Source organism: Loxodonta africana, chromosome 6, assembly GCF_030014295.1.
Source record: "Loxodonta africana isolate mLoxAfr1 chromosome 6, mLoxAfr1.hap2, whole genome shotgun sequence".
Classification (NCBI taxonomy): domain Eukaryota; kingdom Metazoa; phylum Chordata; class Mammalia; order Proboscidea; family Elephantidae; genus Loxodonta; species Loxodonta africana.
In genome coordinates this window covers 69,293,962-69,317,878 of record NC_087347.1, presented here as the reverse complement: position 1 = coordinate 69,317,878, position 23,917 = coordinate 69,293,962, and the positions used below count along the sequence as shown (strand labels likewise).

At 40.1% G+C, this 23,917-nt stretch overlaps 1 protein-coding gene across 8 annotated transcripts in view; it reads left to right on the top strand.

The window, feature by feature from the left end:
• The first annotated feature begins 1,110 nt into the window (after positions 1-1,110).
• AGPS (alkylglycerone phosphate synthase) overlaps positions 1,111-23,917 on the top strand; it is a 166,776-nt gene continuing 143,969 nt past the window's right edge. For 2 of the 8 annotated variants that reach the window (XR_010322284.1, XM_003406201.4), the window contains exon 1: positions 1,113-1,379. Coding sequence is in view for 4 of the 8 variants with exons in the window: in XM_003406201.4 (XP_003406249.3) it covers positions 1,126-1,379 (254 nt within the window). In the remaining 4 variants the exon portion in view is untranslated. The other 6 variants (XM_023542816.2, XM_064286963.1, XM_064286962.1 and 3 more) reach the window with 6 other exon arrangements.

The window sequence follows — 23,917 nt, the reverse complement described above, 5'->3', positions numbered from 1 at the left end:
GGTAATTTGCCTAGCCTTTAATTGATAGTTCTTAACCAGTCTGAGACTCTTTGAAAGTTCAACCTAAAAGCATAAACTCAATCTTAGAAGGCGATAGGATCCTAGAGGTCAGTGAGTCAATATCTACTCCTAGGAATGTGGTGTTCTTCAGATTCTGCCAATATTTTTCTTTTATCTAGGAAGATAGTGACATCCATGATGGAGAACGACAATATCCAGTATAGGTAGCAGTTTTTGTGTAATTCTTAAGCATGACACCGGCTGAAAATGGTTGTGTTCTATGAGATGTCCCTAATTTCACTGAGTTCCATCCTCCAAAAATGAAGTCAATTTGTAAGTAAGTGAGAAGTCCTAAGAACAGTTGTTGGGGTTATTTTATCTATGACAATAAAAAACCCTACTTCCATTAGGGTATAGAAGGGCACAGCATCCAGGAATGGAAAGATTACCTAAATTGGAACCAGGCTTTAGCTATTTCCATGCTCATGCCCTCGGGCAAGCTAATATCCCTGAGCCTCAGTTTTCTCATCTGTAAAATGGAGATCTAGCATTAAGTACAGTGCCAGGCACGAAGTAGGCGATGAGTAAATGGCAGCTATTTGCTGTAACGGTCACAGGCAACAAGAGTTAGTTTTTAGTCACTTTAGGGCCCCACAGGGAGGGGGAAGCAGAGGTGGAGCTCTCGGATCTCAATCACAGCTTGCTGCTGGTTTCGTTGTCTGGTTCAGGAGCACTGCCCATATTCCTCCTGCCCCAAGGCGTTTGCCCACGAATGTTCCTCTGGAGGCCCAAGCCACACCCAAGGACACCATCCAGGGTACTAGGACACCTCGGGGGCTGTTGTGGCTTGGCTCTTGGTACAGACAACTCAGGCTGGGCCAATTCGGGAACGACTCAAACTCACCTGCTTAGCAGGTGCGCGGGGGCCACAGGCGTGGCCGCGGAGGGCGGGCGAACGAGGTGGGCGGGGGCAGAGGATGTGAAGCTCCAGGCGCGTGCCACCCGCCGCCCAGTCGCCGCGGTGGCTGCCGGGATGCGCCGCAGCGAATGGTCGCATCGGGCGCTTCTCTGAGTGACCTTTCACCCGCGCCCAGCGGTCCGGGGCGGCAGCACAAGGCGGAAGCCATGGCGGAAGCCATGGCGGAGGCGGTGGCTGTAGCCGGCGGGAGAGGCGCGGGCCCCGGCTCTGCAGCGGACCGGGATCAGGACCAGGACCGCGCCAGGCGGAGGCTGCGGGTTCTCTCGGGCCATCTACTGGGCCGGCCCCAGGATGCTCTGGGTGCCAATGAGTGCAAAGCGCGGAGAGCCGTGTCGGCGGCCACGGCGGCGCCCACGGCCACTCCCGCTGCGCAGGAGTCCGGCACCATCCCCAAGAAGCGGTGAGTAGCGGGACTGTGGAGGGAGCTGGCGGCGAAGGAGCAGGCCGGGCCTGTGTTGCAGGAGGGCACAGGCGAGGTTGGGAGGGAGGTGCCCTGGGTGGGCGGAAGGAATCCTAGCCCCGGAAGGTACGGAACCGCTTCTCTTTCTGGAGAGAGAAGAGGGGACCCTGGACTCTGTCGAGAAGGGGCGGGGTGGAACGGTGGATTTTGATCCCTATTTGAGGGCAGTAGACCTGAAGAACTTTTACTGGGGAAAGGGTTAAGGGAATCCTTTTCTTTGGACTCTTTCTGCCAGGAATTCGTTCTCTATCTTGAATTAATACTTTGGGGGCTAAAGCGTTGGTATGAGTAGAAAAGATTTTGTTATGGTTCTCCTAGGGGTTTTAAGTTTGGTGATCTCAGATCTGTATTTCTCATTTGCGAAAGACTGGAGGGAGAGGTGATGGGGCCTTGGAGGAGAGTGTTGACTGGTTTCTGTGGGGCTACTTTCCTCCTGCTTAGGGGCACGGTCTTTAACTTTGAGGGAGTAAACCGATGGTTGCATAAGAAGCGATAAACCGCAAAGACTAGTTACTGATTTGGGTGTGGTAGCTACTCAGCTCTGTGTAACCAGAATGCTGAAAGATCCTTGTCTATGAATGAAGGAGGGTTGTATGAGATTTTTGGGCTTTCGACTTTTTGAAGAAACTAATCTCTGATGAAAGCTTTGGGCGAAGCTCTTTTCTGAGATGTGGCTTTCTCAGGGCAAATAAACTTTGGAAAAAAAAATGTTGCTAATGTTTAATGTGTACTTTTTGTGTGCCAGGGATTGTGCGAAATGCATTATTTCTTTTATTTTTCCCCTAACTATGAGATAGATGCAGCTATCTTCCATTTTACAGATGAAGGGGAAAAAAAAAGAAAAGGCTTAAGTCTGCTGCAGGTTTGGCAGGTTTGATACATGGCAGGTTAGAATTTGAAACCATATCAAATTAACTTCAGGCCCAAGTTCTTCAGGTATACTGCGTCTTAAAAATTCATTCATCAACTCTGCATACATTTGAGTGTTTTCTCTACTACATACTCTATTAGCAATACAGAGATTGCAAGATACAGTATTTGCTCTTGAGGAACAAATAGCCTCATAAGGCAAAGATATAATACAGTGTGATAAGAAACTTAGCTGATAACTGTAAAACATGGTCACTTAACCCAGTTTTGGGTATGTGCTTGTTAGGGTGAAGGCTTTCCAGAGCAAGGATTGTTTTGAGTAAATCTTGAAGTACATGCTTTGGAAATAACCTGCCAAAGGGGAAAAGTATTCTTGCCAGAGAAACAGTTTGCTCACAGGCAAAGAGTTGAGACACAGATTAGGAAACTGAGAGGGAGCTAAGTATGGCCAGAGGGGGTGAGAATGGCAGGGGATGGAGAGGTGAGCGTTTTGTCTTGCTTCTGCAGGTTAGATTTTACCGCGATGGTGATGGGGAGCCATCGTAGGATTTCATGTGGGGCAAAATAGGATTAAATTTACCTTTTAAAAGGTCACACTGAGGATCAAATTGAAGAAGGTTGAGCAGGTTACCTGGGAGCTAGACCTGATTTTGAATTTCCACTCCACAATTCCAGCTGTGTGATCTTGGGCAAGTCATTTAACCTCTCAGCGCTTCAGTTCACTCATCAGTAATTTCTGCTTTTCAATGTTGGCTGTGAGAATTGAAAAGTAGAGTTAACTAATCCAGTGTTTAATGCAGTACCTGTCACATAACCCTTCAAATGATAGCCGCAATTTTCACTGAGTCCAGAGACAGGAGACCAATTAGGAGATTATTATCCAGATGGGAAATGCTGAAATTCTGAACCAAGGCATGGTATTGAAAATAGGCAACCTATTAAAAAAAATACTAAGAGGTAAATTTTCCACATCTTGGTTACTGAATGGTGAGGAAGGGAGGAATCAAGATCACATCAAGGCTTTGGCTTCACTTGATACTGTATTAGCTGTCATTGAGTATAAAATTTTTATCTTTTCTAAATGGCTTCATGTACTTTTATGTTTATTCATTTGTACACATTTATACACAGGTTCAAAGACTTAGAACTAAGTAGATAGGGCAGGCTTCCCTTATGGTTGGATTTAAGGGCCTTGGTCTACAGCAGTCAGAGAACAAAAATAATAATGTTTGTAAGGCACACTAGGGTAATGAGCAAGGCTGCCCAAATGGCTGAAGGTGACTGATGTGGGATATCTATGTGGCTACTCCAGAGACTGAAGGCAGCAATAGCTCAGGCATACCTGTAACCCATTTATGGCATAAGATACTGTGTGTAGGAGGTTCTGGTTTTTGGTTCAGGGTTTTAGGTGGCTAGTGATAAAATCTAGTCCTGTACAGGTATTTCAAAGTTGGAATCAAAATATGAGGAAACACAAAAACTTGTGTTAGATGGACTATCAAAAGCTTCCTCAGAGAGTGATCTACTCAGTAGATTATTCACGGGGGAACCCAGGTCTCCCTTTTACTTCCTACTGCTTAGCTGGGCCTCAAGTTGCCAGAAGCAGAGCTGAGCCTAAGGAGAAGGCAGATGATGGAGCAAGGAGCCAGAGTTTGTATCTAATAAGGTGTGGGTATGACTGTCAGTTATTTTGGGATCATTTGGTGATTTGTGTTGTTTATATCACTTCTTCCCTTTCATTATCCTGGGAGATGGAATTGGTTGTGATTCTTTTATCTCATGACTGGTTCTGGTCTGATAAATTTTTTAGTATTTATGGTTACTTAATGTCAGGTACTGTGCTAGGCAGTGAAGGTAAAGTGATGAATAAATAGTCCTTGGCCCCAAGGAGTTCACAGTCTAGTAAGGGAGATACACGTTCCAGTACAGTTTGGTTAGAGCCATTGTAGAAACAGGTACAGATGTAGCACAAAGGAAGGAATGATGTACTCTATATAGCGGATCAAGGATTAGGGGAAGCTTTCTGTAAAAGGCTTTACAATACGGATGATAGTTTGGCAGGTTGCTTGGATGGTGAGGAGAGTGTGCATTCCAGGCAAAGGGAACAGCAACATGTGGCAAAGCAAGGGGACATGAAAGTACTTATCTGTGTTTGAGTAATTAAATTCATTACTGGTAGAGGTCTGTGTGAAATGAAAAGAGGTAGGCAGTGGCAGACAGGAAGGCCTTTGCCCTGTGGGTTCTCATTCCATTCATTCATTCATTCATTCACTCACTCACTCACTCGTACATGTTTAAGTGCTTACTATGCAACATATAATAGCGCACAAAATCTCTGTCCTTGTCTAGCTCAGGGGAGACAGGGAACAAGTCATCAGATGGTGATAAATGGAGTGAAGAAAAATGAAGCAGCTGAGGGGCTACACAACTGGAAACCCTTGAAGGAATTAAACCAGGAAGAGACGTGGTCAGATTGGGTTTGCAATTGAGAGAAACCACTCCAGCTGCAGTGTTACAAATGAATTGGAGAAGGGTGAGGGTGGCTATAGGGGGCTCAGCTTAGGGGAGGCCACTGAAGCAGAACAGGTGAGAAATAATGAAGGCTTAAACCAAGATGCTGGCAGTTAGAATGAGGAGGAAAGGATGGATTTGAGAGTTTTGGAAGTTACCAGTGCATTAAGTGATACTTTAAAACTATATGACTAAATTAGATCCCATGGGAGTGTGGAGGCTGAATAAAAGTAGAAGAGGGGTGACAGAATCCCAAGGAATGTGGACATTTAAGGGGGCTGACTGACCAAAACCTGTTTCTTACGTGTCACATGGTCTCCTATGAGTTGATTTAATTAATTACTTCTAGCCAGGAATGTATATTCTCATTATTTGATGTTGCTGAGCAAGTTTTGAGAGGGACAGATTACTTTTGAGTTCTCCTTTTTACTTTAAGTAAATCCTCCATGTACTTTTGAGCAAATACAATTTCTTTTTTACCTTGCTTATGAATGCAGTTTTAGGTTGTTAAAAATCATGTTGTTGTTGTTGTTAGGTGATGTCGAGTCAGTTCCAATTCATAGCAAACCTATGTACAACAGAACAAAACACTACCTGGTCCTGCACCATCCTCGGAATCCTTGCTATGTTTGAGCAAGCCACTGTGTCAGTGCATTTTGTCGAAGGTCTTCTTCTTTTTCAGTGACCTTCCACTTTAGCAAGCATGATGTCCTTCTCCAGGGTCTGGTCCCTCCTGATAGCATGTCCAAAGTACATGAGATGAAGTCTCACCATCCTCACTTCTAAGAAGCATTGTGGCTATACTTCACAGTAAATGTCAATGAAGTATGTGACATTTTTACATCTTGACTTTGGATTTTTCTGTTTTTAAAATTTTATTTAGTTGTTTTAGCTATTTTAATGTTATGAAAAAAAGAAGAGAAAAATCTCTTGTTGACATCCAGCCCCCTCCCTACTGATCATCATTTTCCCACTTGTAACTTCAGTTTCAACCTCATTGTAGTTTTCACTAGAACTGTTCAACGGCAGTTTTTACAGAGGTCGTAAATAAACTTTTCTGGTTCAGAGCAAAAGAGTATCTGATTAAGAATCCTACTAAATGTTTTGTTTACTTGTTTATAATGTCATTTTCTCACGCCATTCTTTAAAAAATAATTTAACATCTACCTGAAGCTTTGGTAGATGTTTTCAAGAATGAAAAAAGCTGAGTTAACCTCTTGTAAATGTTCCCCAGGAAGGCATCCTGAAGCCTGTAAGAGCTGAGGCATTTCTGCAGCAAAGGTTATTTGCACAAGTAAGTGACCTGCCTTATGACTTAACAACGTTTGGCAAAACTATGGCTTATTTTGGTAGTTATGGTGCAATACTTAGTATACTTTGAGTTCCTTGCTAGGAATTCTAGTGATAGTAGAAACAGGAAGAGTTTTAATTTGAGTAAGACATACCAGGCACAATGCTAAGGCTTTATGGACATTTTCTCAAAACAGTCCTAAGAAATAGAAGATACTATTTGTAATTATAGGTGAGGAAGTGGATGGTCAGAGAAGTTAATTTATCTAAGGTCATACAACTATGAAATGAAAGAGACAGCACTCCAGCTCTGGTCTGTATTACCCCAGAGCCTGTGCTCCTTCCCCTGTAATTTGTTGCCACCCTTGGTGATGTTCCTTGGTAGAAAATTATTTACTTAATGTTCATCAAGTTACTTTCTTTATCATGCCAACCTTCAAAGCTTTTGTGATTAAATTGATCGTGATCAAATACTGTGGCATATGGCTAAAACATTAGTTCATATTGTATTTATTGAAGAAATTATAAAGTATATGATAGTGTCAAAATAAAATTTGTAATTTAAGAAAATATAATGCATGGTTGAAAGAGACCAGTGTGTTCTTTTGTGAGTGAATTTTTCCGTTTGACTTGTGGGAGAAGACAGTGCTGGGAAGAGGAGGAGGAAGAATGTGGAAGACCCAAGGTCGGAGGAGAAAGGAGGAAAACACGAGAAGGAATAACATGGAGAGTTCACTACTGGGCTGTAAGCAAACGCTTGTTAGATTGTGAGTGAACAAGGAACCCTGATGGATTAATAATCTCTATGGTTATTTGGTATCATGCTTAGATTGCACGTATCATTTTGAGATGACCAGGATCTTTTCAAAATAGACTTCTTTATGTCAGGAAGTTACTACTAAAGAGCCATCTATACTACGTTACCTAATAAAAATATCTAGGAATAAATTAAGTCATCTGTTTTTAGGCTACAGAGAAATGGAGTGCTGTTGTAGTCAGTAGAGATACTTTATGGAGCACTTAGCTGAAGTGCTAAGCAAGTATTACTCCTTTTGGTTTTATTTCCTTATTATGGAGATAACTTCTGCTAGTCAACAGATTTTAGTATGTTAATTTCAGCTTCAAACCAAATCAAAGGATCTTAAGTAGAGCCAGTCATTTGGCATAAAGTAGTAATCGCCCTCCCTCCATTAATAGTCTGTTTGTTGGGCTTTAAGGGTAATATTTAATCACATCAGTATCCCAGCATCTAAGTTTAGAATCAGTTAAGAAGACACAGGATACAGGATAGGTGGAGATGAAAATGTCAGCTGTATTACTGATAAACCTGGTTGGGGAACATGGCTTAGATTCGGACTTCCTAATATTTACCCTGAATTAGATAGACTCAGTGACAAGCAGAGCCAGCTCCAAGAAGCCTGACACATGGTGTAGAGAAACTAGATTGATAACCTCTCTGGAGCAGGTACGTTCTAAAGAGAGAGCAAGGTATGACCCCAGGTGCTTGGTGCCTTCTCTCAGAATTCACTAACTGGATAAGTCACTCACTTTTCCTCCCATTAGAAATAGTGAATGTGTGAAGGTAGAGGGGAGGCTGGGAGTATTGCTCTTGCTGAAGTCCCTGCACATTGGAAATGGAAATGGAAGGCTGGGGAATGGAGGTATTGCTGGAATGTTTTTGAAGAAATTTAGGGGAAAGGGCTGAAAACTTTATGGTAGGTAAATAGTCTTACATCTGTATTATTAGCATGTGTTAGGCCCGTTGCCTACTGAATACATTATACCGTTTCCTTGGTAGGACAGTTAAGGATCTTCAGGGTTTATCTTAACCAGCCTTTCTAGGCCTATCTGTTGTTTCCTTGACACCTACTGTATACTTTAACTACATACCAGAATTATTGCCATTCTTGGAACATGTCTTGCCCTCCCGTTCCTCATTCTTTGATATGTTAGTGTTTCCCAAGGGGTAGTGCACACACACACAGCAGTGATGGTCCTGAGGTATTTGGGGTGGAACATGAATAGAAAACTTGTTTCTATAGTTATAAATGTTTTTATATACTTTTTAACTAAACTTTATCAACCTATTACATAATTTATTACATAAATAAGTGTACAAATCATAAGTGTACAGCATATGAATTTTGACAAAGTGAACACATCTATCTTATTAGTATTTAGTCACATTACAGGCACCCCAGAAGTCCCCTTCATGTGTTTTTCCAGTGTCGCCTTCCATCGGGATAATCAACTACCTTGACCTCTAACACAGTAGTTTGGATTTGCCGTTTTTGAACTTTATATAAATGGAGTCATAAAATGGAAACCAGTAACTCTTAAATTTTATGGTTGTGATACTGATCCACGTTGTTGTGTGTAGTTGTATTTTGTTCATTCTCATTGCTAAATGGTGTTCTTTTGGCTGGATGTACTACAATTTATCCAGCCTCTTATTGATAGGGAAACCCTGGTGGCATAGTGGTTAAGTGCTCCGGCTGCTAACCAAAGGGTCGGCAGTTCAGATCCGCCAGGCGCTCCTTGGAAACTCTATGGGGCAGTTCTACTCTGTCCTATAGGGTCGCTATGAGTTGGAATCGGCTCGACGGCACTGGGTTTGGTTTGGTTTTGGTTTATTCAAACTAAAAGTTGGAAATTACCCAAATGTCTATCAATAATCCAAATACCCAGTGCCGTCGAGTCGATTCCAACTCATAGCGACCCTATAGGACAGAGTAGAACTGCCCCATAGAGTTTCCAAGGAGCGCCTGGCGGATCTGAACTGCCGACCCTTTGGTTAGCAGCCGGAGCACTTAACCACTATGCCACCAGGGTTTGAATAGTTATATATTTATTTTAATATGAAGTACACACCGAGCTAGTGTTTTTACAGATATTATTGCATAGGCTAGGCTAATATAATTAAAAAAGCATTGTGGTCATATACTGTATACTACATATCACATGAATTGTAGGCTCAGCGTTCAGAATGTGAATGTTTTAAACTTTTAGTAACTGAGACCTCTGCCATAACTATTTTGAAATTCTGGTTAGAATGGTTTATATGGATCTCTAAAATGAATTATTTAATACTGAATTTCTGGATTTTTGCAGCAATATTATAAAATGTGACTTACAGAAGTTGACAGTGGCTTCATTTGTATTAGTGCTCGAGTAGTATATAGAGGGCTTCAAAGATATTTGTGCTATTTTAGTGTTTTTAAGCTAGATGTTGCGTAAATAAATTTTCATCTTATATGCTATATATCCCTTGGTATATATGAAATACAAGATTAAAAAAACTGAGTTGGTGTAAAGAAAAAATTAGGTCATTAGTAGTATAGGTGGTTGAAGAGTAAGGCAGAAATTGTAAAGATACTGTGAATAGTGCAGGTTTGAGAAACACTGGCTTATGCTGTTTTTTCTGCCTGGAATCCCTATTGGTGACATCTTTGCTAGTTGGCACTATTATTTTGAAGGCTTGCTTCTCAGGCAGTTTTGATCTTAGATTTCTGAACCTTGTTGAGGTATGCCATTTCCTCTGTGATGACATTTATACTGCCCCTACGAGTTGGAATTGTCTCTTCCTTCTCTGTTCTCCATCTTTCTTGTAATAACCAGTTTGATTGTTTGTATTAAAATTATGCTTAATATCATGTCCTACATTGGCTTAGATTTTTTAGAGTATCTAGCAATTAAAAAAAAATTATTGTAGTAAAAAATAATACAGTGGTGCAACGGTTAAGCACTTGACTGCTAACCAAAAGTTAGGCTGTTTGAATCCACCAGCTGCTTTTTGGAGAAAAGACCTGACGATCTGCTCCCATAAAGATTACAGGCTAGGAAACCCTATGGGGTAGTTCTGTTCTGTCCTGCAGGGTCGCTGTAAGTTGGAATCAGCTCTATGGCACATAAGAACCACTTTTAAGTATACAATTCAAGTGACATTAATTACATTCACCATGTTGTGCCATCACCACTATCTATTCCCAAAAGTTTTTCATTACCTCAAATAACTGGGTGCACCTTAAGCAGTAACTCTCCATTGCCCTCTGCTCCCAGCTTCCGATAACTGCTTATAAAACTTTTGTCTCTATGCATTTCCTTTTTCTGGATATCTCATATAAGAGAGATCATACAATATTTGTCATTTTGTGTCTTACTGATTGACTTAGTGTAATGTTTTCAAGGTCATCCCTGTAATAGTATATATCAGAACGTCATTTCTGTTTATGGCTGAATAATATTCCATCCCCCCCCCCCCCCCCCAGCCACACAGACACCACTTTTTGTTTAGGTATCCAGTAATTGTTGAAGGAATCCTTCTAGGGTATCAACCTGTAGGAAACAAATGTGTTAAGTAAATGGCTCAGAGGTTCTTGGCCCTCATTCTCTGTAGTACCTCAGATCTTACCTTTTTTCTTGCTTTCAGCTGCCACTTTTTTTAAAGAATAGATTTGAGAATATCCCAATCTTTCTACTGAACTCCAGGGTCATATCTTTAACTGCTTTTGAATCTCTTAGATATGTGTGTATATGTGTGTCTCTGCGTTTAATGTCATCAAGTGTGACTTTTAAGTATGGAAATGACTGTTCAGAAGTTTATTTTGATTTTTAAAATTAATATTTGATGTTTTGAAGGAAATTTAAACTTAGTTTTTACTTAAGCTTTTAAGTTGAGCTTATAAATCAATATAAATCTTATTAACGTCTTTATAAGTTTAGAAAATTTTGTCGCTTTTAAGGGACCTTCGTATTAAATGTTGAACCATATGAAATTGCTGACATATGACCATTTCTGACCTATAAAAATAGCAGTTTCATATGTTTCAATCTTATAAAATGTTAAATACTCTTAAAATTTAAACTGTGTTTATAAATTTAATGCATTCAATTTTCTTAAGTACATCATTCGAATTAGTAAACTCCCAAGTACTAAATCATCCTTATAAATATATTAAACTGAATTTATAAATGCAGTGACCTTAAAGTCCTTGTGATGTTTAATATTGTTTATGAATTTAGAAGATGCCAGTGTTAAATCACAAGTTTAAATCTATTACACAATTACACATTTTAAATTTGAGCTATAAATCAGTCGTTCTTACAGGCCAGATTCTCTTAAATTTTACAAGTATGTAAAAGATAAAATTTTGCATAGTTTTCTTAAAACAAAAACTTTAATACTCTTAAACATTTGTATACTTAACTCCAGATCTCTCTGTAATTGAAAGATGCTTACCATTAAGGAAGGCTGTCATCGCTCCAGTTAATTGTGGTTACATTTGATGAGAGAGTTTTCACTTCTGGGCGAGATTTAGAGCTGCAGATACCACTTCATCAGTCATTAAGAAAACTATTGTATGATGGCATGTAATATTTGACCTTGCCAGCATGTTTGAAGTTACCAAACGTTGTGGCCAGGATGCCGACCAGATTCTTGTTGGGGACCTCACTGGGACTCTTCAAATTCTATTTATAGTTGCTATGTCAGCAACATCATCCCATCAAGTGGAGGAGTGTTCATGTATCCCAGGACCTTGGAATCAAGTTATATGTAGTATCTAATTCATTATAGTCACAGAAATTTGCAGCTACTGCTTAGAATGATTACTTGGTTGGGTTTTGCATTTCTTCTAAAGGTGTTTGAACTTCACAGGAATCCAGTATCAGGGATATTGTAATGACATTTGCTTGAATTCTGGATGTCTCTCGACTTTAACTAGTCAGACATTCTACTGATGGGAAGTTCTGCTATCAACTCAAATTTTATGAATCAGCACTGTCCAATAGAGCTTTCTGTGATGATGGAAATGTTCTGTAATGTGTTCTGTCCAATACGGTAGCCATAACCACCTGTGGCTGTTAAGCATTTGAAATATGGTTAGTGTGACTGAGAAATTTTAAATTTTAATTAATTTAAATTTAAATAGGCATATTTGACTAGTGACGCTATGTTGGACAGTGCAGCTGAAGACTGAAACCTAACTTATTGTCTATTCTGTAAAAATGGTGTGATGGGAGCGTCAGACCTCCTCTAACTTCACAAGGGGGTGAGAGAATCATCATCAACACCAGCCCAAGGCTGATTCCTAAGAGGTGGAGGTCAGAACTTGCCTCCTGTTTCCAACCTTTTAACTAATTCTGACACCAGCCATCCCTGCCACAGCACTCTCTACTTCTCTGCTGGGTTCAATAATTCTTTGCAGTGGCCACACAGAACTCACAGACAATACTCAGGATTGTGGGGTTTATTAGGGAAGTAACAGGTTATAATTCAGGATTAGGAACAACTCACGATACAGTTCATAGGTCAGGACAGCTTCTCGACTGTGCCCGCAGGCAGGCCTCTCCCTGCCCCTTGAGCCCTCGGGCCAGCCTCTGCCCTGTTCTGGCAAGTGTTACAAAGCTCTTTAGCTCCACTGATAAGCGCCCAGAGGCACCCCACTGTGCCAGTAAGCCTCTGCCTAAAGGCATTCAGCTCCTAGCTTTGTGGCTTGGCAAGCCTAGCTCTGTCAGCAAGTGGCTGGAGGTACCACACTCCACCAGAGAGCCTCCTGCCCAAAGGCATTCAGCTCTTTTAATCCATGGGTTAGCATACCCACTGTAGCCACCTTGCTAGGAAGCCTACTGCACCCTCTCGCGCCTGTTCCCTGGTTCTGCTGCTGCTGTTTCTCTGCTGCTTGTATTCCACAGGGGTTCTTTGCACCTTAAATACATTCTCAGCAGGCTGTCTGATCCCCTTGGTGGGCCAAAGGCTTTATTTACATAGTCCCGCCCATTTATCTTGTGGGAGTCACAAAGGCTATGGCTAGAAGGGCCATATTAAGTGATTCATGGCGCTGCACCTTCTCTTTTCTAATGAAGTTTCTTTTCTGGCTTTTCTTATTTAGTATTAGCATTACTCCCGTAGTCACATATCCTTGAACCCTTAATCTTTTTTTTTTTCCCTATTTTTATTGTGTTTTAAGTGAAAGTTTACGAATCAAGTCAGTCTGTCACACAAAAACTTATATACACCTTGCTACATACTCCCAAGTGCTCTCCCCCCTAATGAGACAGCCTGCTCCCTCCCTCCACTCTATTTTTTCCTGTCCATTCCACCAGCTTCTAACCCCCTATATACCCTCTCATCTCCCCTCCAGACAGGAGATGTCAACGTTGTCTCAAGTATCCACCTGATCCAAGGAGCTCACGCCTCACCAGCATCTCTCTCCATCTCATTGTCCAGTCCAGTCCCTGTCTGAAGAGTTGGCTTTGGGAATGGTTCCTGTCCTGGGCCAACAGAAGGTCTCGGGGCCATGACCACCAGGGTCCTTACAGTCTCAGTCAGGCCATTAAGTCTGGTCTTTTTACGAGAATTTGGGGTCTGCATCCCACTGCTGTCCTCCTCCCTCAGGGGTTTTCTGTTGTGTTCCCTGTCAGGGCAGCCATCGGTTGTAGCCGGGCACCATCTAGTTCTTCTGGTCTCAGGCTCATGTAGTGTCTGGTTTACGTGGTCCTTTCTGTCTCCTGGGCTTGTAATTACCTCGTGTCCTTGGTGTTCTTCATTCTCCTTTGGTCCAGGTGGGTTAAGATGAATTGATGCATCTTTGATGGCCACTTGCTAGCGTTTAAGGCCCCAGACACCACTCTTCAAAGTGGGATGCAGAATGTTTCCGTAATAGATTTTATTATGTCAGTTGACTTAGATGTCCCCTGAAACTATGGTCCCCAGACCCCCGCCTCTGCTGTGCTGGCCTTCGAAGCATTCAGTTTATTCAGAAAACTTCTTTGCTTTTTGTTTAGTCCAGTTGTGCTGACTTCTCCCGTATTGTGTGTTGTCTTTCCCTTCACCTAAAATAGTTCTTATCTGCTGTCTAATTAGTGAATACCCGTCTGCCTCCCTCCCTCCCTCCCTCACCCCTCTCATAACCATCAAAGAATATTTTCTTTTCTGTTTAAACTATTTCTTGAGTTTTTATAATAGTGGCCTAATACAATATTTGTCCTTTTTCAGCTTACGAATTTCACTCAGCATAACGCCTTCCAGATTCCTCCGTGTTATGAAATGTTTCACAGATTCATCACTGTTCTTTATCGATGCATAGTATCCCATTGTGTGAATATACCATGATTTATTTATCCATTCATCCGTTGATAGGTGCCTTGGTTGCTTCTTTTTGCTGTTGTAAACAGGGCTGCAGTGGACATGGGCGTGCATATATCTGTTGGTGTAAAGGCTCTTATTTCTCTAGGATATATTCCAAGGAGTAGGACTGCTGGATCATATGGTAGTTCTATTTCTAGCTTAAGGAAGTGTCAAATCGATTTCCAAAGTGGTTGTACCATTTTACATTCCTACCAGCAGTGTATAAGTGTTCCAGTCTCTCCACAACCTCTCCAACATTTATTATTTTATGTTTTTTGGATTAATGCCAGCCTTGTTGGAGTGAGATGGAATCTCAGTGTAGTTTTGATCTGCATTTGTCTAATAGCTAATGATCATGAGCATTTCCTCATGTATCTGTTAGCTACTTGAGTGTCTTCTTTAGTGAAGTGTCTGTTCATATCTTTTGCCCATTTTTTAATTGGGTTATTTGTCTTTTTGTGCTTGAGTTTTTTACAGTATCATATAGATTTTAGAGATCAGATGCTGATCGGAAATGTCATCGCCAAAAACTTTTTCCCAGGCTGTAGATAATCTTTTTACTCTTTTGGTGAAGTCTTTGGATGAGCATAGGTGTTGATTTTTAGGAGCTCCCAGTTATCTAGTTTTTCTTCTGCATCGTTAGTAATGTTTTATATACTGTTTATGCCATGTATTTGGGCTCCTGGTGTTGCCCCTATTTTTTCTTCCATGATCTTTATTGTTTTAGATTTTATATCTAGGTCTTTGATCCATTTTGAGTTAGTTTTAGTGCATGGTGTGAGGTATGGGTCTTGTTTCATTTTTTTGCAGATGGCTATCCAGTTATGCCAGCACCGTTTGTTAAAGAGACTCTCTTTTTCCCCCATTTAACTGCTTTGGGGCCTTTGTCAAGTATGAGCTGCTCATATGTGGGTGGATTTATGTCTGGATTCTCAATTCTGTTCCATTGGTCTATGTATCTGTCGTTGAACCAGTACCAGGCCGTTTTGACTACTGTGGCGGTATAATAGGTTCTAAAATCAGGTAGAGTGAGTCCTCCCACTTTGTTTTTCTTTTTCAGTAATGCTTTACTTATCTGGGGCCTCTTTATCTTCTGTATGAAGTTGGTGATTTGTTTCTCCATTTCCTTAAAAAATGTCGTTGGAATTAGGATTGGATTTGCATTAAATGTATTGATCGCTTTTGGTAGAATAGACATTTTTATAATGTTAAGTCTTCCTATCCATGAGCAAGGTATGTTTTTCCACTTGTGTACATCTCTTTTGGTTTCTTGCAGAAGTGTTTTGTAGTTTTCTTTGTATAAGTCTTTTACATCTCTGGTAAGATTTATTCGTAAGTATTTTATCATCTTGGGGGCTACTGTAAATGGTATTGATTTGGTGATTTCCTCTTCGATGTTCTTTTCGTGGGTGTAGAGGAATCCAACCGAATTTTGTATGTTTATCTTGTATCCTGATCCTTTGCTGAACTCTTCTATTAGTTTCAGTAGTTTTCTTGAGGATTCCTTAGGGTTTTCTGTGTATAAGATTATGTCATCTGCAAGTAGAGATACTTTTATTTCTTCCTTGCCAGTCTAGATGCCCTTTATTTCTTTATCTAGCCTAATTGCACTGGCAAGGACCTCCAGCACAATGTTGAATAAGAGTGGTGATAAAGGGCACCCTTGTCTAGTGTCCGATCTCGAGGGGACTCCTTTCAGGCTCTCTCCATTTAGGATGATGTTGGCTATTGGCTTTGTATAAATGCCCATTATCATGTTGAGGAATTTTCCTTTTATTCCTATTTTGCTGAGAGTTTTAATCTTGAATGGGTGTTGAACTTTGTCAAATACCTTTTCTTCATCAATTGATAAAATCATGTGATTCTTGTCTTTGGTTTTATTTATATGATGGATTACGTTAATGGTTTTTCTAATGTTGAACCATCCCTGCATACCTGGTATGAATCCCACTTGGTAATGGTGAATTATTTTTTTTGATATGTTGTTGAATTCTATTGGCTAGAATTCTGTTGAGGATTTTTGCATCTAAGTTCATGAGAGATTAAAAAACAAACAAACAAAACCCAGTGCTGTTGAGTCGATTCCGACTCATAGCAACCCCACAGGACAGAGAAGAACTGCCCCGTAGAATTACCAAGTAGCGCCTGGCGGATTCAAACTGCCAACCTCTTGGTTAGCAGCCGTAGCACTTACCACTATGCCACCAGGGTTTCCTCATGAGGGATATAAGTGTGTAATTTTCTTTTTTTGTGGTGTATTTACCTGGTTTTGGTATCAGGGATATGCTGGCCTCATAGAATGAGTTTGGGAGTATTCTGTCCTTTTCTATGCTCTGAAATACCTTTAATAGTAGTGGTGTTAACTGTTATCTGAAAGTTTGGTAGAACTCTGCAGTGAGGCCTTCCAGGGCAGGGCTTTGTTTCGTTGGGAGTTTTTTTGATTACCTTTTCAATGTTGTCTTTTGTTGTGGGTCTATTCAGTTGTTCAACCTCTGTTTGTGTTAGTTTAGGTAGGTAGTGTGTTTCTAGGAATTCATCCATTTCTTCCAGGTTTTCAAATATGTTAGAGTACAATTTTTCATAGTAATCTGATATGATTCTTTTAATTTCAGTTGAGTCCGTTGTAATATCGCCCATCTCCTTTCTTTTTCTGGTTATTTGCGTCCTCTGCTGTTTTCCTTATGTCACTTTGGCTAATGGTTTATCAATTTTGTTAGTTTTTTCAAGGAACCGGTTTTTGGTCTTGTTAATTCTTTCCATTGTCTTTCTATTTCATTTAGTTCTGCTCTAATTTTTATTATTTGCTTTCTTCTGGTGCCTGAGGGTTTCTTTTGTTGCTCTCTATTTGTTCAAGTCATAGGGATAATTCTTTGAATTTTGGCCCTTTCTTTTTTTTTTTTTTTTTGTATTTCTGAATTTACTGATATAAATTGACTTCTGAGCACTGCTTTCTCTGTGTCCCAGAGTTTCTGATAGTGTTTTCATTCTCATTGGATTCTATGAATTTGTTTATTCCCTCCTTAATGTCTTCTATAATCCAGTCTTTTTTGAGCAGGGTATTGTTCAGTTTCCAAGTGTTTGATTTCTTTTCCCTGCTTTTTCTGTTCTTGATTTATACTTTTATGGCCTTATGGTCAGAGAAGATGGTTTGTAATATTTCAGTGTTCCATGTGCACTAGAGAAGAAAATATACTTGGCTGCTTTTGGGTGGAGTGTTGTGTATAGGTCAAGGTGGTTGATTTTGGCATTTAGATCTTCTGCGTCTTTATTGAGCTTCTTTCTGGAAGTCCTGTCGTTCACCGAAAGTGGCGTGTTGAAGTCTCCTACTATTATTATGGAGCTGTCTATCTCACTTTTCAATGCTGATAGAGTTTGTTTTATGTATCTTGCTGCCCTGTCATTGAGTGCATAAATATTTAATATGGTTTTATCCTCTTGGTATGCCAAACCTAACCAAACTCATTGCCGTCGAGTGAATTCTGACTCATAGCAACCATATAGGACAGAGTAGAACTGCCCCATAGAGTTTCCAAGGAGTGCCTGGCAGATTCAAACTGCTGACCTTTTGGTTAGCAGCCGTAGCACTTAGCCACTATGCCACCAGGGTTTCTCCCTCTCGGTATATTTTTCCTTTAATCGTTATGTGGTGTCCTTCCCCATCCTTTATGATGGATTTAACTTTAAAGTCTATTTTGTCAGAAATTAATATTGCCACTCCTGCTCCTTTTTGATTGTTGTTTGCTTGATATATTTTTTTTCATCCTTTAAGTTTTAGTTTGTGTCTCTAAGTCTAAGGTGTGTCTCTTATAGGGAGCATATAGACAGATGGTGTTTTTTAAATCCATTCTTCCACTCTCTGTCTCTTTATTGGTGCATTTAGTCCATTTACATTTAGCATAATTCTGGATAGGTATGAATTTAGTGCTATCATTTTGATGTCTTTTTTTGTGTGTTGTTGATAGCTTCTTTTTCCTACTTAGTTTTTTGTGCTGAGTAGATTATCTTTATATATTGTCCTTTCCTCATATTGGTTGTTGTTGATTTTATTTCTGCTGAGTCTCTATTTTTTTCTTGTATTTTATTTTGATGTGTAGGATAGTTGTCTCCTTTGTGGATACCTTATTATTTACCCTTATTTTTCTAAATTTAAACCTAAATTTTATTTCTTTGTATCACCTTGTCTTCCTCTCCATATGGAAGATCTATAACTACATTTCTTAGTTCCTCTTTATTATTTTAATGTTGTCTTCTTTTACATAATAACATCACTGTTTCCCTGTTTTGAGCGTTTTTTTTAAATCTGGATTTATTTTTGTGATTTCCCTGTCTGGGTTGACTTCTGATTGCTCTGCCCAGTGTTCTAGTCTTAGAATGATACCTGATATTATTGATTTTCTAACCAAAGAACTCCCTTTAGTATTTCTTGTAGTTTTGGTTTGGTTTTTACGAATTCCCTGAACTTCTGTTTATCTGGAAATGTCCTAATTTCACCTTCATGTTTGAGAGACAGTTTTGCTGGATATATGGTTCTTGGCGGGCAGTTTTTTTCCTTCAATTTTTTATATAAGTCATCCTACTGCCTTCTTGCCTGCGTGGTTTCTGCTGAGTAGTCTGAGTTTATTCTTATTGACTCTCCTTTGGAGGTGTCTTTTATTTATCCCTAGCTACTCTTAAAATTCTCTCTTTATCTTTGGTTTTGGAAAGTTTGATTATAATATGTCTTGGTGACCTTCTTTTTAAAATCTACCTTATGTGGAATTTGATGAGCATCTTTGTTAGGTATCTTCTCATCTTTCACGATATCAGGGAAGTTTTCTGCCAACAAATCTTCAACAATTCTCTTTGTATTTCCTGTTATCCCTCCCTGTTCTGGTACTCCAGTCACTCGTAGGTTATTTCTCTTCATAAAGTCCCACGTGATTCTTAAGGTTTCTTCATTTTTTTTAATTCTTTTATCTGACTTTGCTTCAAATATATTGATGCCCGATGCTTTATCTTCAAGTTCAGAAATTCTGTCTTCCACTTGCTCAATTATTCTCCTCTGCCTTTCTATTGAGTTGCCTACTTTTATAATTTTATTGTTAATCTTCTGAATTTCTGATTGCTATTTGCCTGTGGATTTTTCCAGCTTATTAAGTTTTTCATTATGTTCCTTGACAATCTTTTTAATTTCTTCGGTTGCTTTATCTGTGTGTTCCTTGGTTTGTTCTGCATGTTGCCTCATTTCCTTCCTGATGTCTTGAAGGGTTCTGTATATTAATCTTTTGTATTCTGCCTCTGGTAATTCCGGAAATGCACCTTCATCTAGAAGATCCCTTGATTCTTTGTTTTGAGAGCTTGTTGAGGCGATCATGGTCTGTTTCTTCATGTGAATTGATATTGACGGTTGTCTCTGAGTCATCTATAAGTTATCGTATTAGTTTATTTTATGTTTGCTTACTGTGTCGTAGCTTCTTGCTTTGTTTTGTTTTGATATGCCCAAATGGGTTGCTTGAGTGAGCTAGCTTTATCATTTTTGCCGTTGGAGCTCTGACGTCCTGTCCCCAGATGGCAAAAGCTGTTATCAAATATATCAGTCTAGGAGTCCATTCACTTTTCTTGTATTAGTTCAGTTCAGGTGTTCAGGTAGCTGATCATCAAGTGTGTGGTACATGCTCTGTCCTACAGTCTTGGAGGGGCAGGGGTGATTGGTGTAGGTACTGGTATCTGGTTGCAGCAGAGGGTTACACTCTGAACAAGGCAGGGAACTGAGAATTGTCCCCTAAGTGTCTCTGAGAAAAGCGTGTCCCTGTTCCCTAGAGTGTACATACAGGTGGGTGGATTCTGCAGATGGACCATGGGCACCCAGTGTTTTTGGTTGTAAGGACTGGGAGGCACCAATTATCCTTGGACCCCTATCATGGGTGGCTGGGTGACCTGAGTGGAGCCACCAGTCCTTATGCCCCTGATGTGGGTACGTGAGGACCCTGTTCAATAGGCAAAGCAGTGTGAAACATCAAATGCCCACCTCTCCACTGCACAGCTGAAACAGTTGTAGTCTGCCATCAAGGGCCTATTCTCCTGAAATAGGCCCACACAGATCCATATAGAGGAGAAAGGTACTCAGAGTCCATGGGTTGTTTATGCCTGGATAGAAGCTGCTTCTGTCCTGTGCTGTCCTGGTTAGTGGAGCTGGCAGATTATCTTTTCCCCCGGTTGCAAACTTTTTCCTTTTCCAAGGCTGGGAGGATGGCTCTAGGTGCTCAGTGGGGCCTATCTCAAATTTCAAACTAGTTAAGAGATAACTACTATAGCATCTTGGCATAAATCCTTTCAGACACGGTATGTGTCTAAGGCCATGTTGTAATAATGCCTTGAAAATCACCATTTTCTACTCACTGTCTTGTATATAGTTTTCCATGCCAAGAAATATTAGTCTGTAACATCTTCAGTGACTCAAGAAATACTGCATTATATGTAGTCTACAATTTATATAACCAGTATTTTGTTTAGTTGTTTCCCGTTTTTCCCTATTATAACAATGGCTGTGATAAGCATTTTTACAGTTAGATCCTTAATAATTTCCTAAAGGGACAGTTTAAAAAAAGGCCTTAGTGGATCAAAGAGCATTAGAATACATCATTCATTCATCTCATCAGTGGGTAGAGACAGAAATAAAAGGCAACTGCTTGTTTGGACTTTATTCTGACCAAGAATAAAGAATTGGAAATTGTAGAAATCCTAGGAGAAAGATTGCTTCATGTTTGAGCAAATTTGTATCTTATAATTTAAAAAAAAGCAGCTTTCCAGAAATTCATATAAAAGGAAATCAGATGTTTAGGTTGCATCTCTAAGGAGAAACCAAAACATGACCACAGGGAGCCTAGGAAACCCTGCCTGGGTCTCTGGGGTGGTAACAAGTGGGGAGAGCCGAGACAACTGGCCTGCATGTACCAATTTAAAGCATTTATTGTTTTCAGTAAGTATTGCAAACTCCATGCTTATTAAGATGGTTACCACTTACAGTGCAGGCAGATCTCTTTATATGAGGTGATGTACTTTAAGGATTATGGTGTCAGCAGCTTCGTTTTCTCCCCAGCATTTTATTTTGAAAAATTTAAAACATGTATGAAGTTAAATTTTATAATAGACGCCTTTATACCAAACATTTAGATTCTACCCATTAGCATTTTACTGTGCTTGTTTTATCACATATCTATCCATCAATGCAACCGTTTCTCCGTCCACAATTAAGCTATCATATTTTTGTTGCATTTCAGAGTAAATCAGCGGCTTCCTTTTTTTTTTTTTATTAACTTCTATTTAGCTTCAAGTGAACGTTTACAAATCAAGTCAAACTGTCACATATAAGTTTGTATACACCTTACTCCGTACTCCCACTTGCTCTCCCCCTAATGAGTCAGCCCTTCCAGTCTCTCCTTTCGTGACAATTTTGCCAGCTTCCAACTCTCTCTATCCTCCCATCCCCCACCAGACAGGAGATGCCAACACAGTCTCAAGTGTCCACCTGATACAAGTAGCTCACTCTTCATCAGCATCTCTCTCCTACCACTGTCCAGTCCCTTTCATGTCTGATGAGTTGTCTTCGGGAATGGTTCCTGTCCTGTGCCAAGAGAAGGTTTGGGGACCATGACCGCCGGGATTCCTCTAGTCTCAGTCAGACCATTAAGTCTGGTCTTTTTATGAGAATTTGGGGTCTGCATCCCACTGATCTCCTGCTCCCTCAGGGGTTCTCTGTTGTGCTCCCTGTCAGGGCAGGCATCGGTTGTGGCCGGGCACCAACTAGTTCTTCTGGTTTCAGGATGACGTAAGTCTCTGGTTCATGTGGCCCTTTCTGTCTCTTGGGCTCTTAGTTATCGTGTGACCTTGGTGTTCTTCATTCTCCTTTGCTCCAGGTGGGTTGAGACCAATTGATGCATCTTAGATGGCCGCTTGTTAGCATTTAAGACCCCAGAGCAGCTTCACTTTTGAAGTAAAATCTGTTTCGGAAAGGTTCTGCCTTTTTAATATTTTGGTTAGTTTTGATTTCAGATAGTATTTATCTGCTTCAGCTTCTCAAAGTATCAGCCTGCTATTTGACTGCTAGTCTCATATTCATTTTATTTCCAAAATTTTCCCTCCATCTCTCATTGTTTTCAGGAAGTATGTTTTAGGTTGCCTTGCATGCCTTTAAATTTTATCCAATTGATAATTTTTCTGTAAAGGAATTCTTGTTTTTGGTAAGTGTATTAGGACTGTTGGTTACAAAGATTAATTAATTTGAGCTAGATTACAGCAGAAAAAGGGTGTTTATTATAAGAGTATAGGAGCACCCACAGGAGCCCAAGTACGACCTTGAGTATATCCCACCTGAATTCAGAGAACATCTCAAGAATAGATTTGATGCACTAAATATTCATTAATGACTGAAGACCAGACGAGTTGTGGAATGACGTAAAGGACATCATACATGAAGAAAGCAAGAGGTCATTAAAAAGATAGGAAAGAAAGAAAAGACCAAAATGGATGTCAGAGGAAACTCTGCAAGTTGTTCTTGAACAGAGAGTAGCTAAAGCAAATGGAAGAAATGAAGTAAAAGAGCTGAACAGAAGATTTCAAAGGTCAGCTCAAGAAGACAAAACAAAGTATTATAATGGAGTGTGCAAAGACCTGGAGTTAGAAGACGAAAAGGGAGGAACGTGCTTGGCATTTCTTAAGCTGAAAGAACTGAAGAAAAAATGAAAGCCTCGAGTTGCAATATTGGATTCTATGGGGAAAATATTAAATGACGCAGGAAGCATCGAAAGAAGATGGAAAGAATACACAGAGTCTCTGTACCAAAAAGAATTGGTCAACATTCAACTATTTCAGGAGTTGCCATATGATCAAGAACCGATGGTACTGAAGGAAGAAGTCCAAGCTGCTCTGAAAGCATTGGTATAAAACAAGGCTCCAGGAATTGACGGGATACCAGTTAAGATGTTTTCAGCAAACAGATGAAATGCTGGAAGTACTGACTCATCTAAGCCAAGAAGCTGGCAAACTGATTGGAAGAGATCCGTATTTGTACCACTTCTAAAGAAGGGTGATCCAACTGAATGCAGAAATTATAAAACAGTATCGTTAATATCGCACACAAGGAAAATTTTGCTGAAGATCATTCAAAAGCGATTGCAGCAGCACATCAACAGAGAACTGTCAGAAATTCAGGCCGGATTCAGAAGAAGGTGTGGAACAAGGAATATCATTGCTGATGTCAGATGAATTTTGGTTGAAAGCAGAGACTACCAGAAAGATGTTTACCTGTGTTTTATTGACTATGCAGAGGCATTCGACTGTGTGGATCGTAACAAATTATGGATAACATTGTGAAAAACGGGAATTCCAGAACACTTAATTGTGCTCATGAAGAACGTGTACTTAGACCAAGAGGCAGTCGTTCAAACAGAACAAGGGAATACTGTGTGGTTTAATGCCAGGAAAGGTGTGTATCAGGGTTGTATCCTTTCACCATACTTAGTCAGTCTGTATGCTGAGCAAATAATCCAAGAAGCAGAATTATCTGAAGAGCACGTTATCAGGATTTGAGGAGGACTTATTAACAACTTGGTATATGCAGATGCACAACCTTGCTTACTGAAAGTGAAGAGGACTTGAAGCACTTACTGATTAAGATCACAGACCACAGCCTTCCGTATGG